General features: G+C 46.7%; 1 protein-coding gene across 1 annotated transcript in view; it reads left to right on the top strand.

The window, feature by feature from the left end:
• dnah5 (dynein, axonemal, heavy chain 5) overlaps positions 1-15,000 on the top strand; it is a 153,415-nt gene that overhangs the window by 130,810 nt on the left and 7,605 nt on the right. The window contains exon 76 of the mRNA XM_062537914.1: positions 12,451-12,663. Within this exon, the coding sequence (XP_062393898.1) occupies positions 12,451-12,663 (213 nt within the window). The remainder of the gene's footprint in view (positions 1-12,450; positions 12,664-15,000) is intronic.

Here is a 15,000-nt window from a genome sequence, read left to right as displayed (position 1 = left end):
TGGATCTGTGTGTCTGCATGTACATCTATGTATGTATGTGTGTGTGTGTGTGTGTGTGTGTGTGTGTGTATTTATTTATTTATGTACAGTATGCATGCATGTATTTCTTGTTTGTATGTGTGTGTGTGTGTGTGTGTCTGGGTGTGTGTCTGTCTGTATGTGTCTGTATGTGGACATCTGTGCATGTGAATTCTACAGTGTGTCTCTGTGTGTGTGTGTGTGTGTGTCTGTCTGTCTGTCTGTCTGTCTGTCTGTCTGTCTGTCTGTCTGTCTGTCTGTCTGTCTGTGTTACGTCCCCCAGCCCTGGTGGCCGCCTACAGATGGGTTTGGCGACCCCTGTTGGGTGTTGCATTTTGTGTCTTTCCCTAATTGCAGGTGAGCCGCACCTGGGCGAGGCCTGCCAGACCTATATGAGGGAGACTCCTAGGTCTACTCGCCAGAGAGAGAGGCGTACACAGACTGTGTTTGCATTGCGAATCGTTTGGCAACTTCGACATCCGTACCTGTCCACCCCGAAGCTGCACGCGTCCGCTACCAGCCTTTGTTTCACCCCTGAAAGCCTTAGTTTTGATACCCGTTTTGTTAATAAATACCCCTACTTTTGTAACGAGCCGATCTGTGTGCGTTTACCTTTTATGTTGCGGGTGGTGTCCGTCTGCCCGTAACATATTGGGGTCTCGTGTCCGTGATAGTTTGAGTTTAAGTTATTGTCGGACTTTAGTGTTAATTGCTTGGTTGCGGAGCTTCTGAATCGCTACGACTTTGGTGAGTGTTCTGATGGGCAATTGTTTGTCCGTTCCTTTGTTTGTTAGTCGATGAGAATCAGTTTGTTTAATTTGTGGTGGATATCTCAGGAGGGGGCACGTTGGAGGCCTCGAGCTGAGTAAGCCATTGAAGACTGCGTAGGCAGTAAGTATTTTATTTCGGTTTTGTGTTAGTTAGAGAGAGTAGATTGGACAATATTGCCTATCAGAATACCTTTAGTTAGTCGTCTAGCTTGTGATATTGTGGCATATCGCCTGTTTGTTTAGTACACGCTGGAATTTTAGGCTATACTGGCGTATTTGGTTGAAATTTGGGGGTGGACAATATAATTCGTGGTCGTTTGTAGCCTATATTGTGCTTTTTGTGTTAGACCACTTTAGATATTTGCTACATTGTAGCTTCGTCGCAGTAACACTGCTTTGATTGTTTAAATTTGTGCGCGCTCGTTTTGAGCGTCTTTTTTTGTTCAAGTTAAAACATGGCATCGGAGGAAGACTTCGAAAAGGAACCCTCCGTTGATTTGCTTTCGAAGTTTTCAAAAAGGCAGCTGCTTAACTTGGCTGCCACTCATGAGGTCGAACTCACAACTGCTGACAAACGCAACAAAGCGTCCATCATGGCTGTTGTACAAGCTGCGTTGGTCAGTAAGGGCATTTTGCCCGAAGAGAAACCTCCCGACTCTAGCGAAGCCTTACGGCTTCAGGTTCGGTTGAGAGAGTTAAGTAACAGAGAAAAGGAGCTTGAGAATGACCGTGAGCGTGTGCAACTACAGGCGCGAGAGCAGGAACTCGAAAATCAGCTGGCATTACGAAGGTTGGACATTGAGGCGCTGACGTTGGGTGTCACTACTCCTAATACATTTGATGTCCCTCGCCACATTAAACTTGTGCCACCTTTTGTGGAAAAAGAGGTAGATAAGTACTTTCCGCACTTTGAACGTGTCGCGACCAATTTGAATTGGCCGAGAGCAATGTGGGCGTTCCTCCTGCAGTGCGTTTTGGTAGGTAAGGCGCGCGAAGTATATTCAACGTTGACAGTGGAGCAGAGTGGTGATTACGATGTAGTCAAGACTTCAATTCTGAGGTGCTACGAGTTGGTACCTGAAGCATACCGGCAAAAGTTTAGAAACTTAAAGAAATCTGAGCGGCTAACTTTTGTTGAGTTTGGTCGGGATAAAGAAACTCTGTTTGATCGCTGGTGCTTGTCACAGCAGGTTGATTGTAATATATTGATGTGGGTTCAATGATTCAGACGGAGACCGAACTGAGCGTGCAGGCTGGGACTTTACTTGGTAATCAACATTCACGTAACCACGATTACAGACCAGACTATAGTATGTCCACAAGGGGGCAGCACTCTCTATTATAATAGATAGCAGAACACTACACTCCTCCCTTTTAAACGTTAACCCCCAATACTCAAATATTACAATTTGCAAAAATACTGTAAACAAAATATTTACTTTACACAACTTAATAAACATTCTTCTGCAAATTTAAAACTGTGTTGTCTCATTCATTTCTTTCATTTTCCATTCCAGCTGATCCTAAACAGAACATTAAGCTTTCCATTTTTAACTACTAGTACCTAGCTATAATTCAGAACCAACTAGGACATACAGAACATTTGACCCAAAAAAGGATACTGTATTCTTGCTCTTTAAAGGTTAAGTCTTTTTGGTTGAATCCGCAAACGATCTGGATAGCGGCGTCCAGGTTGTTGAGTAGCGGCTGAGACAGCCACTGGCTCTGCTGGTTTCACTGGAGTATTCCCGTACTGTGTTGGCGCTCGTGAACTGAGTGCAGGGCTGAGTCTTGCAGGCGTTCCAGACTTCACCAGAGGATGAGCCGGTGATGGAGTAGAAATCCTCCCTTCTGCCTCCTGGATGCTGCTGGGTTGAGTTGAATCCAGATCTGGTGTCAGGTGAGTATCATCGCTTGAGGTGTTGCAATCCACAATTTCATGTGAGAGTAACAGATGATCAATGTGCACTGTGCGCTCTCTCACTCCGTCGTTTATCAGGTAAGAAACAGGTCCTAGTCTTTTCACAACTGTTCCTCTGATCCACTTCTCCTTCCCTTCACGAAAATTTCTCACACGCACTTGATCACCCTCAGACAACATCCTCAACTTGCTTTGACCCTTGTCATGGTATCTCTTCTGAGTGCGTTGTTTCTCCTCAACAGTGTCAGCGAGACTTGGCTTCAGAAGACTAAACCGGGTTCTCAGCTGACGCTTCAGAAACAACTCGGCTGGTGAAACACCTGTTACTGTGTGTGGAGTGCTTCTGTACATCAGCAAGAAATTTGCCAGTCTATGCTGCAATGTAACAGACCCCTTATCTGCCAACACTTGCTTCATCAGTGAAGATTTTACGGTTTGTACTGACCTTTCAGCAGCCCCATTCGAAGCAGGGTGATATGCAGGGACCAGGGTTTGTTTGATGCCATTACTTCTCAAAAACTGCTTGAATTCACCGGCTGTGAATTGTGGCCCATTGTCTGAAACCACTTCCTCAGGCAGTCCATAAGATGCAAAAATGCTGCGCAGAACTTCAATAGTCTTAGCTGATGTCGTGGTTGTCATGTGAGCCACCTCCAACCACTTTGAGTGACTGTCAACCAGGACTAAAAAATACTGTTTATCTTTCTCACAAAAATCAATGTGTATCCGTTGCCACACCCGCGTTGGCCATTTCCAACAATGCAGTGGGGCCACTGCTGGTAGTTGTCTCACTGTCTGGCATGCACTGCACTCTTGCACAGTTTTTTCAATGTCCCTATCCAGACAAGGCCACCACATATAGCTTCTCGCCAAAGCTTTCATACGACACATCCCAGGATGACCCTGGTGAAGATCATGTAGCAGCTTTGGTCTGAGAGCTGGAGGGACTATAACCCTCATTCCCCAGAGAACACATCCTTGTTCCACTGATAGTTCTGTTTTTCTCATAAAGAACGGTTTGAGTGTCTCCTCCTTTGCATGACCTGGCCATCCATTTAGAGTGAGCTCCCTCACTCGGCTGAGCACCGGATCTTTGCTTGTGCCCTGTGCGATGTCGCTGGCTTTCACAGGTAAATCCTCCATAACAGAGAAATAGAAGATTTTTCCTTCCTCTGCAGTGCTATCTCTGACCTTGCTTGGCAACCGTGAGAGTGCATCTGCATTTGCATGTGCTGCAGACTGGCGATACTCAATACTATAGTTATAAGCCATCAAAATGAGTGCCCACCGCTGCATTCTCAAAGCGGCCAGTGTGGGGATGGCTGACTTCGGCCCAAGGATCGCCAAGAGCGGTTTATGGTCCGTAATGAGAGTAAACTTCCTCCCGTAGAGGTATTTGTGAAACTTTTTCACTCCAAATATTATAGAGAGGGCTTCCTTTTCTATTTGAGCATACTTGCATTCTGCCTCGGATAGTGTACGAGATGCAAATGCTATGGGCTTCTCTTCTCCATTCTCCATCACATGTGAGATAACCGCCCCGACACCATAAGGCGAAGCATCACAGGCTAGTTTCAAAGGCTTTCTGGTGTCATAATGAACCACTAGGGTACTCTGCAGTAGTTGCTGTTTTGCACTTTTGAACGCAGCTTCACATCCCGATGTCCACTCCCACACACACTCTCGTTTCAGTAGCTCATGCAAGGGTCGTAGCTGCATGGACAGATTTTGCATAAACCTGCCATAGTAGTTCAGTAGCCCCAGAAAAGAGCGTAAATCTGTGACATTGGTGGGACTCGGTGCGTTCACAATGGCTTTCACTTTCTCTTCTGTGGGATGGAGACCCTCACTATCCACAATGTGACCTAAATATTCCACTGTGTCTGTCATGAACTTACATTTTGATTTCTTGACCTTCACATTATACTTCGCAAGACGACTCAACACCTCTTCCAGTTTGTGCAGATGTTCCTCTCTTGAACCAGCTGTGATTAAGATGTCGTCCAGAAAACAGGAAACATGCTCTATCCCCTGTAGGATTTGATCCATCACTGCTTGGAATATGGACGGGGCACTTGAGACTCCATATGAAAGTCGATGGTAAGTGTAGAGTCCTCGATGTGTGTTGACTGTAAGGTATTTCTCTGAATCCTTATCCAACTCCAACTGCTGATAGGCATGTGATAAGTCCAGTTTAGAGAACAGCTTTCCTCCAGCCAATGTTGCGAAAAGGTCCTCAGTATTTGGCAATGGATAAGTTTCCTCTTCCACGCACTGATTTATGTTCACTTTGTAATTTCCACATATCCGTATTGATTTGTCAGCCTTCGGCACAACCACTATAGGTGCAGCCCATCCACTTCTGTCTGTTTTTGATATAATTCCCATTGTCTCTAGTCTGTCCAGTTCTTTTTCCACCACTTCTTTTAGAGCGTATGGCACTGGGTTCGCTTTCTTAAATATTGGCTGCGCATCTGGCCTCATCTTGATCGAAGCCTTAAACTCACGGATGGTGCTGGGCCCTTCCCCAAACACCTCCTTGTGCCTCTGTAGAATTACTGCCACTTCCGGATCAGTAACATCTCCTGCTGCCTTGACTTGGAGTATTTCTTTCCAGTTCAGTTTCAAATGCTTGAGCCAGTTCCTGCCCAGTAGTGCTGGTCGGTCACCTTTCACGACAACCAATGGTACACAAGCTGCTTGTTGTTCATATTGTACATTCACCATCACCTTCCCTAACACTGGTATGGTTTCTCCAGAGAAAGTAGACAGCGGTATTTTATCTGGGCAGAGTGGCAAGTGAGCGAGTGATCTCTTGTAGATGATTTCTGACACAAGAGACACACATGCTCCAGTGTCCAACTGCATCGATATGTTCCGGCCTTCAATGCTCATATCAATCACATAGCCTTCATTACCATCAGAAGCTGTGTATACTGTGTACAGACCAAATGAACTTTCATTATCCTCATCTGTCAGGCTTGTTTCAGCTCCCTGTTCGACATAATGAGTTTTCTGCTGTGTTGTTTTATTTCTACACATACGTGCAATATGTCCTACTTTTGTGCAATGGTGACATTTTTCCTGTTTAAATCTGCACACAGTAGCTGGATGCTTACCTCCACATCTGTAGCAAGGCTGATGTGGCTGTTGCTGCTTGTCATCCACGCTGCTCTTTTGCCAGGTAGCACTCTTGCTGTAGCTTGTGTTACTTGATTTCCGTTTGTCATCTCTCTTTTTATTTTGGTTGTACACTCGATTAACTGTTCCACTCTCTTTATTTTTGCCAGAAAATTCCAATGTGTTGCGTGAAGCCATCTCCATGGACAGTGCCGTGTCACATGCACTTTTAAAAGTTACCTTTGTCTCTGCCAGTAATTTCCTCTGTATTGCCTCTGATTTTAGTCCACTCACAAATCTATCACGGAGGGCATCATCAAGGTGAGCACCAAAATCGCAGTTAGTAGACAGCTGTTTCAGAGCTACTATAAAGTCACTCACAGATTCACTCTCCTGTTGATTTCTCTTCTGCAAACGAAACCTCTCCATGATGACCAGTGGCTTCGGCTTGTAATGATCGCCAAGTACTTTGGTGAGTTGGGCATAAGTTTTCGCACTGGGCTTATCTGGCATGAGTAAACTTTTCAAAAGTTTGTAGGCATCCGCTCCGATTATTGACAGGAAAACACTGACTTTCTTTTCATCTGCCACAGTGTTCGCTTCCATCCACTGTTCCAGTCTCTCTAGGTAAGATTCAAAATCTTCCTTACCTTCTTTGTATTCCGATATATTGCCGATTAGGGCCATTTCTGCAGCTCGTCCCTTTTGCTAATAACTAGCAGTCACGTTAGCTTGTCAGCTCGTTGTTAGCCACTCACGTTGGTGCCACAATTTTCTTTTCTTGTGATCTGCCGTTTATAACTTTACGTCTCTCGTCTTCCGGGATGCTTTATCTTCTTTAAGCATCCCATCCTCGTCGCCAAACTGTAATATATTGATGTGGGTTCAATGATTCAGACGGAGACCGAACTGAGCGTGCAGGCTGGGACTTTACTTGGTAATCAACATTCACGTAACCACGATTACAGACCAGACTATAGTATGTCCACAAGGGGGCAGCACTCTCTATTATAATAGATAGCAGAACACTACAGATAGCCAAGAGAAGTTGCGTGATCTGATTCTGTTAGAGGAATTTAAGAATTGCCTACCAACCGCTGTTGCAACGTATGTAGCTGAGCAGAAGCCTTTGTCCATCTCGGCAGCTGCTATACTCGCTGACGAATACGAACACAACATCACGAGAGACCGCTACCGTGACAGAAGTAACTTATCTACAACCACAGATGCAGACACGAAAAAGAAAGTAGGCCTAGCTGTTAAACAAGATGACCGACACTGTTTTTATTGCAAAAAGCCAGGGCATGTTGTGGCAGAGTGTTTGATTTTAAAGAAAAAACAGTCCGCGAAACCAATGGGTCTCGTTAGTTCATCTTTGAAATTGATGTCGCCTGTCACTCATGTAGAGTTAAAGTCTGACAAAGCCCAGTCCATGTACGAGCCCTTTCTCATGAATGGGACCGTGTCTCTGCCTGGTGTGGAGGCTGTCGCTGTGCGTATCTTGCGCGATACGGGCGCTGCGCAGTCTTTCCTCCTTCGTGGCTTGTTGCCGCTGTCTGAAAAGACCGCGACTGGCAGCAGTGTCCTTGTTCGCGGAATCGAGATGGGTTTTCTCGACGTCCCCTTGCATTGTGTGCATCTTGATTCGGATTTAGTTAATGGTGATGTGGTTGTTGGCGTTCAAGATTCTTTGCCGATCCCCGGTGTCACGTTTCTCCTCGGCAATGACTTAGCCGGTGGGAACGTGTGGAGCCGAGGCAATGTCCCACCAGAGGTTGTGTCTGTGCCGCTCATTCCAGAGGGCCTGGATGAGTGCGCACGTAGATTTCCCGAGGTATTCCCCACTAGTGTCGTCACTAGGTCGCAGACTCAGAGGTTGAGGGATGTCGTTCCTCCCAACGATGTCGACCTGAGTGACAGTTTCGTTGCTCGCCCTGAAGAGTGTGAGAGGCTCTTCGAACCCGCTTTCACTCAGTCCCGCAGCAGTCCTGTGCCTGTAGCGAAAGATGACAAACAATTAGATGTCTCGTTGTCGTTAGATAAGCTTATTAACGCACAGCATAAAGATCCCACTCTTGACTCGTGCTTTAAGGCTGTTCAAGCTGATTCCCACTGTGACAGCGCAGGTCCGGTCTTCTTTTTGAGAGACGGCTTGCTTATGCGGAGGTGGAGACCTCAAAAAGGTAACGAGTGGAATGACATTGAACAAATAGTCATGCCGTCTGAAAACAGACGTGCTATTTTGAGTCTCGCGCATGATTGTTTTTCTGGCCACTTGGGTGTAACTAAAACATTCGATCGCGTGCTTCGCCACTTTTTCTGGCCGGGGCTGAAGCGAGATGTGCGTCAATACTGTAAAACGTGCCATGTCTGCCAGGTTAGTGGCAAACCAAACCAGACAATTCCACCTGCACCGTTATACCCCATACCTGCCATTGGTGAGCCCTTTGAGAAGGTAATCATTGGCCCAATCCCAATGTCAGCCCTAAAGACTAAGAACTAAAGACTCACAGACTTAATTGATCTCAGGTGCTAAGTGAGTGAGTGTGTGAGGCCACATAGGCTCAGATAGGTATTTGGGATTGGGACAGCACTTCACGAGATCACATGTACCTTGGCGATGTTTACTAACAAAGACGTTGCTAACGTTTGCACCATGCACGTGTGTCGTGCGTGCTGTTGTTTACCTTCATTTCCGGATTTTTCTATGATCTCCGCGGTAAACGTCACAACACTTTGAACTGTGGGTAATTCCCTTAGGTTAAGTCTGCACCGATGCAGACTCACGGAAAGGGCTCGGTAAGTCTGTACTCAAACCCTCCCGCCCGTTGTAATTCGACATTGGGACAGCCCTAAACTCTTACGAATTTCGCGAGAACGCGCACCAAAGTCCGTGAGTTCGTGAGTCCGGACATTGGGATTGGGCCATTGACTGCGTCGGTCCGCTCCCACGGTCGAAAAGTGGATACCAATATTTATTAACAATCATGTGTGCTTCAACTCGCTTCCCGGAGGCGGTGCCTCTGCGGAAGATTACGGCCAAAATCGTAACTAGAGCGTTACTTAAGTTCTTCTCTTTTGTCGGGCTACCAAAAGTAATACAAAGTGACCAAGGAACAAACTTTACTTCGCGTGTCTTTTCTCAGGTCCTAAAATCGCTTCAGATTAAGCACCGCTTGTCCAGCGCATACCATCCGCAGAGTCAAGGCGCTCTCGAGCGTTACCATCAAACTCTAAAGTCGATGCTGCGTGCATATTGTCTCGAGGTAGGTACAGACTGGGAGGATGCGATTCCTTGGCTGCTTATGGCCTCTAGAGAAGTCGTGCAAGAGTCGATTGGGTTTAGCCCTGCGGAGCTCGTTTTTGCTCACAACATTCGCACACCTTTAAGCGCAATTAAAGACCAGTGGTTGAGCAAGCCCACTTCTCGTAGCGCGTTACGGTTCATGAGTGACGTTCGTAACCGCCTACACAGAGCGCGTGAGTTGGCCAGGGAAAATTTAGAAAAAACCCAATCTGACATGAAAACCTGGTATGACCGAGCGGCACGAGCCCGTTCGTTCAAACCTGGAGACCAAGTGTTGGTTCTCTTGCCCGTGCCTGGTTCGGCGTTTCAGGCACGGTTCAGAGGACCGTATATAGTCGAAAAGAAAATCTCTGATCTGGACTACGTGATTCTAACTCCAGATAAGCGACGGTATTCTCGTGTGTGTCACGTAAACATGCTCAAGCCATATTACACTCGCGAACATGTTAAACCTGACTTGTGTAATTTTCACTTACCAGGTCCAGTGGAGTCCACCGTGTTGCTCTCCTCACTGGTTGAGGATGATGACGCGGTGACTCCTCCGTCGAGATGCGTGATCGAAGGCCGCCTCAACAACTCGGCCATGCTGTCCGTCATTTCAGAGAATTTGCCCCATTTAACTCCCTCTCAAACAGCTGACGTATTGGCGTCAATAGCCGACTTCCCTGAGTTATTCGGAGATGTTCCGACTGTAACTTCAGTCCTGGAACACGACATCGATGTAGGTGATAAAAGCCCGATCAAACAGCACCCCTATAGGGTAAACCCAGAGAAGCGAGCTATCCTGCAACGTGAGGTTGAGTACATGCTTAGAAACAAAATAGCTGAGCCTAGCTCTAGCCCCTGGAGCTCGCCGTGCCTTTTAGTTGGTAAGCCTGACGGCACGTACAGATTTTGTACAGACTACAGACGCGTAAATTCCATCACTGTGCCAGACTGTTATCCATTACCGCGGATGGATGACTGTGTGGACCGCGTTGGCTGGGCCACCTTTGTCACCAAAATAGACCTCTTAAAAGGTTACTGGCAGCTACCCCTCACAGCTAGAGCAAAACAAATTTCAGCTTTTGTGACTCCGGATGCGTTCATGCAGTACGAAGTTATGGCATTCGGAATGCGCAACGCGCCGGCTTCGTTCCAGCGTTTAGTAAATATTGTTTTAGCTGGAATGTCTAATTGCGAAGCGTACTTAGACGATATAGTTCTTTACAATACACACTGGTCCGAACACATCGAACAACTTCGAGAGCTTTTCCAACGGCTATCAAGAGCCAATCTCACAATTAATTTAGCTAAATGTGAGTTCGGGAAAGGTACTGTTACCTACTTAGGGCGGGTAGTGGGCAGGGGACATGTTCTGCCAGTAATGGCTAAGGTAGCTGCCATTCAAGAATTCCCTGTGCCTTGCGATCGGCGTGCGCTACGCCGGTTCTTAGGGATGGTAGGCTACTACCGCAACTTCTGTAAGAATTTCTCCACTGTGGTTTGTCCCCTCACTGATCTGTTAAGTCCTAAGACTAAATTTGAGTGGTCTGAGACTTGCAACTGCGCTTTTGAGAGTGTCAAAGCTCTTCTGTCGACTGCTCCCGTGCTGGCCGCCCCAGATTACAACACGCCGTTCCAGCTTGCTATGGACGCAAGCAACGTAGGCGCCGGTGCAGTGCTTTCGCAGATAGGCGCAGATCACGTTGAACATCCCGTGTGTTTCTTCTCGAGGAAGCGTCCGCTACCAGCCTTTGTTTCACCCCTGAAAGCCTTAGTTTTGATACCCGTTTTGTTAATAAATACCCCTACTTTTGTAACGAGCCGATCTGTGTGCGTTTACCTTTTATGTTGCGGGTGGTGTCCGTCTGCCCGTAACAGTCTGTCTGTCTGTCTGTCTGTCTGTCTGTCTGTCTGTATGTGTCTGTATGTGAACGTCTGTGCATGTGAATTCTACAGTGTGTATGTGTGTGTGTGTGTGTGTGTTCACACACGTGCCCGTGTCTGTGCCCGTGCAGATGCGTGAGCATCTGCTGAAGATGGGTGCGCTGCAGCCCATGAACATCTTCCTGTGTGTGTGTGTGTGTGTGTGTGTGTGTGTGTGTGTGTGTGTGTGTGTGTGTGTGTGTGTGTGTGTGTGTGTGTGTGTGTGTGTGTGTGTGTGTGTGTGTGTGTGTGTGTGTGTGTGTTGACCCATCTCTCTCTCTCCCCCCTGCAGGTGCGTGAGCGTCTGCTGAAGATGGGTGCGCTGTAGGGTTGCAAAATTCCGGGAATTTTCAAAGTTGGAAACTTTCCATGGGAATTAACGGGAATATACGGGAATTAACGGGAATAAATGGGAATTAATGGGAATAAACTGGAAATATTGTATCTGGCAAGTTAGTATATGACAAAGACCTTAATGTAGTTGGAAAAAAACATCTCTCAGCATAATGTTAGCTAAAACAACCTGATTTAATGCAAATTCAGTTGAATTTCTACCCTGCAAACAGGTCAATTACATGCACACAACAATCAACATAGGCTACTAGACCTATAGGAAACCTAATTTTCCCGGTGAAAACGCCATTGCAAACGTTATCTCATGTGGGAATAACTGGTGCGAAACTGGGGAAGTTTGCGAACAGAGTCTCCCAGTTCTTGGCGTGTCATCACTGTTGTCCTCATGTAAATGGAAGAACGTAATTTTGCATAAGCTCTAATCGGATGATTAATAATCATATGGTCATATTACTGGTCTGATTTAGCTTGGCACTTTTAAAATAATCACAATCTGTGAGGTTTGGGGTCATACATGTACAGTATGTAATATCGGCATTTTTTGGCCAACCGAGGATTAGAATAAATTCATTACACATTTTTGTAACAAGTCGAGTCAAGTCAGTGTTCAAGGCAGTCTTGGATAGCTGATGTAAACTGCTAGTAAAAAACAAAATTCCCGTAAATTCCCATTAATTCCGTAATTTCCTGTAATTCCATAAAAGTTTCCCATTTTGAATATTTCCAAAATTCCCCAGCTTAACTTCCCATGGGAAATTTCCAGAAAGTTTCCGGAAATTTACCGGAAATTTTACACCCCTTTGCAACCCTAGCTGCAGCCCATGAACATCTTCCTGTGTGTGTGTGTGTGTGTGTGTGTGTGTGTGTGTGTGTGTGTGTTGACACATGTCTCTCTCCCCTCTGCAGGTGCATGAGCGTCTGCTGAAGATGGGAGCGCTGCAGCCCATGAACATCTTCCTGCGTGTGTGTGTGTGTGTGTGTGTGTGTGTGTGTGTGTGTGTGTGTGTGTGTGTGTGTGTGTTGACACATGTCTCTCTCTGCCCTCTCTGCAGGTGCGTGAGCGTCTGCTGAAGATGGGAGCGCTGCAGCCCATGAACATCTTCCTGCGTCAGGAGGTGGAGCGGATGCAGCGCGTGCTGGGCCTGGTGCGGCACACACTCACCGACCTCAAGCTGGCCATCGACGGCACCATCATCATGAGCCAGAGCCTCAGGGACGCCCTCGACTGCATGTACGACGCACGCATCCCCTCACGCTGGGAGAAGGTGAGAAAGGCAGTGTGTATGTGTGTGAGGGAGAGAGTGTCGTGTGTGTGTGTGTGTGTGTGTGTGTGTGTGGGAGAGAGAGAGAGAGAGAGAGAGAGAGAGAGAGAGAGAGAGAGAGAGAGAGAGAGAGAGAGAGAGAGAGAGAGAGAGAGAGAGAGAGAGAGAGAGAGAGAGAGAGAGAGAGAGAGAGAGAGAGAGAGAGAGAGAGAGAGAGAGAGAGAGAGAGAGAGAGAGAGAGAGAGAGAGAGAGAGAGAGAGAGAGAGAGAGAGAGAGAGAGAGAGAGAGAGAGAGAGAGAGAGAGAGAGAGAGAGAGAGTCTTTGTGGCTCAGTGTGTTTTGTGTGTGTCCCAGGGATGGAAATTAGCACCTGCCAAATGCGGGTGAATGTGTGTACTGGTGGGTGAATTTGGTCAAAACAATAAAGCAAAGATAACATTTATGTTTACACTGAGTGAGCTGCCACCCACTGCACTGACAGTGCTTTCTTACGTGCATAGAAATGCCTGTGTGTGTGTGTGTGAGTTTGTGTGTGTGTGTCTGTGTGTCTGTCTTAAGTGCCTATTTGAACCCCCGCCTATGCACACTCGTGGCAGTAGGTCTTCTTGTATTATTGTATATCATTTCCTAACACGAGGCATGAACTGCAACTCAACTCTTGTAATGGAGCAGAATTGAGCTGTTTTGGCACACAATGTAAATGGGGTCCATTTCCACTCACACCCACTCTCTCTTTACAGCATGTCAGTAGGAATCATGCCCAGCTGTTAGAGCACCACAGCAGAGCTATAACTAACTACACCACTGTCACAACACCGTCAAAGTAAAAGCCCATCTTTTCTGTTGTCACTGAGGTAATGGTGACCATTATCACGAGCAGTGTGTTGCCTGCCGTCCGTCATCTCTCTGAAGCGTATTATCAGTCTTGCAGATGCAGCTGATTTGTGAATACATGTCAGCTGAAAAGGTCTTTGCCAGTGCCTGCCTGGGTCTATGAATGAGTTGCTATTGCTGGTAGGGCTTGAAAGCCTGTCATGTACTGTACTGTACCTAAACATCACCATTCAGGGCTGCGTTTCTGCCTCTGGGCCTGGACGACTCCTTATCATCCTGGAAACCTTTACTTCTCAAGCCTTTCAACAGATTCTTGATCTGAACCTCATGTCAGTCAGGAAGGTGGACTGTAGGGAGGAAATATGTTTTACAACGGGACCTCATGTCAGTCAGGGAGATGTACTGTACCTACAGGAGGAAATACGTTTTACAACGGGACAATGGCCCTATAAGCATTCAAGCAAGATGACCAAGGAATGGCTTAAGATAAAGATCAAAGCAAGAAAAAAAGTCTGCTGCAACCAAAAGTTATGCTCCCATTTCTTTATTTAAAGACTGTGAGGTTTGGGGCCTATGTGCCCTTCCTCAGACGTCTGCTTCAGTATTTGCCTTTGGTCCTACTCCCTTTTTAGAACTGGATGTGCGTGCTTTCATTGCCATTTCTTAAGATAAAGACATTTATAACTTTATCAGTCTCGTTTATTGACTGAAACTCTGTTCCTGTTGCCCAGCTTAGCAGAGCATGGCTATGAGTTTGCTGTACTGTACAGAGTTGCATGCATGATATCATAGGAAGCTTGGCATAATAGTACATGTCACCGTACTAAGTACAACTTGTATGTTATGCCTGAAGCAAGAATATGTATGTATGGTTAGAACTCATTAGGTCATTTCTGACAGTCCTTCATATGGCTAATGAGGTACTTGTGTAGTGTTTCATATTGCTCTGAGCTATTAACTTCATAATGAGTTAAGTGTAGCCTACATGTGTCAGGGCCTTGTGATTGTGGCTTCCCACTAGCGCGTTGCTAGAGGCTAATGAGAGGTGTACAGCGCGTCTATCAGCGGAGTGTTCAGGGGGGAGTTCCGTTGCAGCGCACGCTTCGTGTTCATCTAAACAACATCAACCTGCGAGCGCGAGGCGCGGCGGATCCTCTCCAGGGACCCCCGCCGTTAATGAGGTGGAAAACAGTCCAGTCACACCGCGGCCACAAACGGGCGTCAGTGTGCGTCACGTAGAGCTTAGCGGCGAGACTCACCTCAGGGCGGCACAGACGCGCAGAGCGCTAATGAACCAATCCAGCGCCGGGCTGTAGTGAGTGGAGAGACGAGCGGTGGGGACTCTAAACAGACCCAGAGCAGAGGGCGTGAATTAGTCTCGTACTAATAAGTGTTTGGCCACGCTGGTATATTGTTGATATACCAGTTTATGAGTGTGAAGTCACATATTCCTCATGTGGATGGCTACAAATAGATTGCTAGTATTATTATTAGGAAAAGAAGGAT

Source organism: Sardina pilchardus, chromosome 6 (genome assembly GCF_963854185.1).
Source record: "Sardina pilchardus chromosome 6, fSarPil1.1, whole genome shotgun sequence".
Classification (NCBI taxonomy): Eukaryota; Metazoa; Chordata; class Actinopteri; order Clupeiformes; family Clupeidae; genus Sardina; species Sardina pilchardus.
Note: the sequence above shows the minus strand (reverse complement) of the source record. Positions and strands in the feature narration are given on the sequence as shown.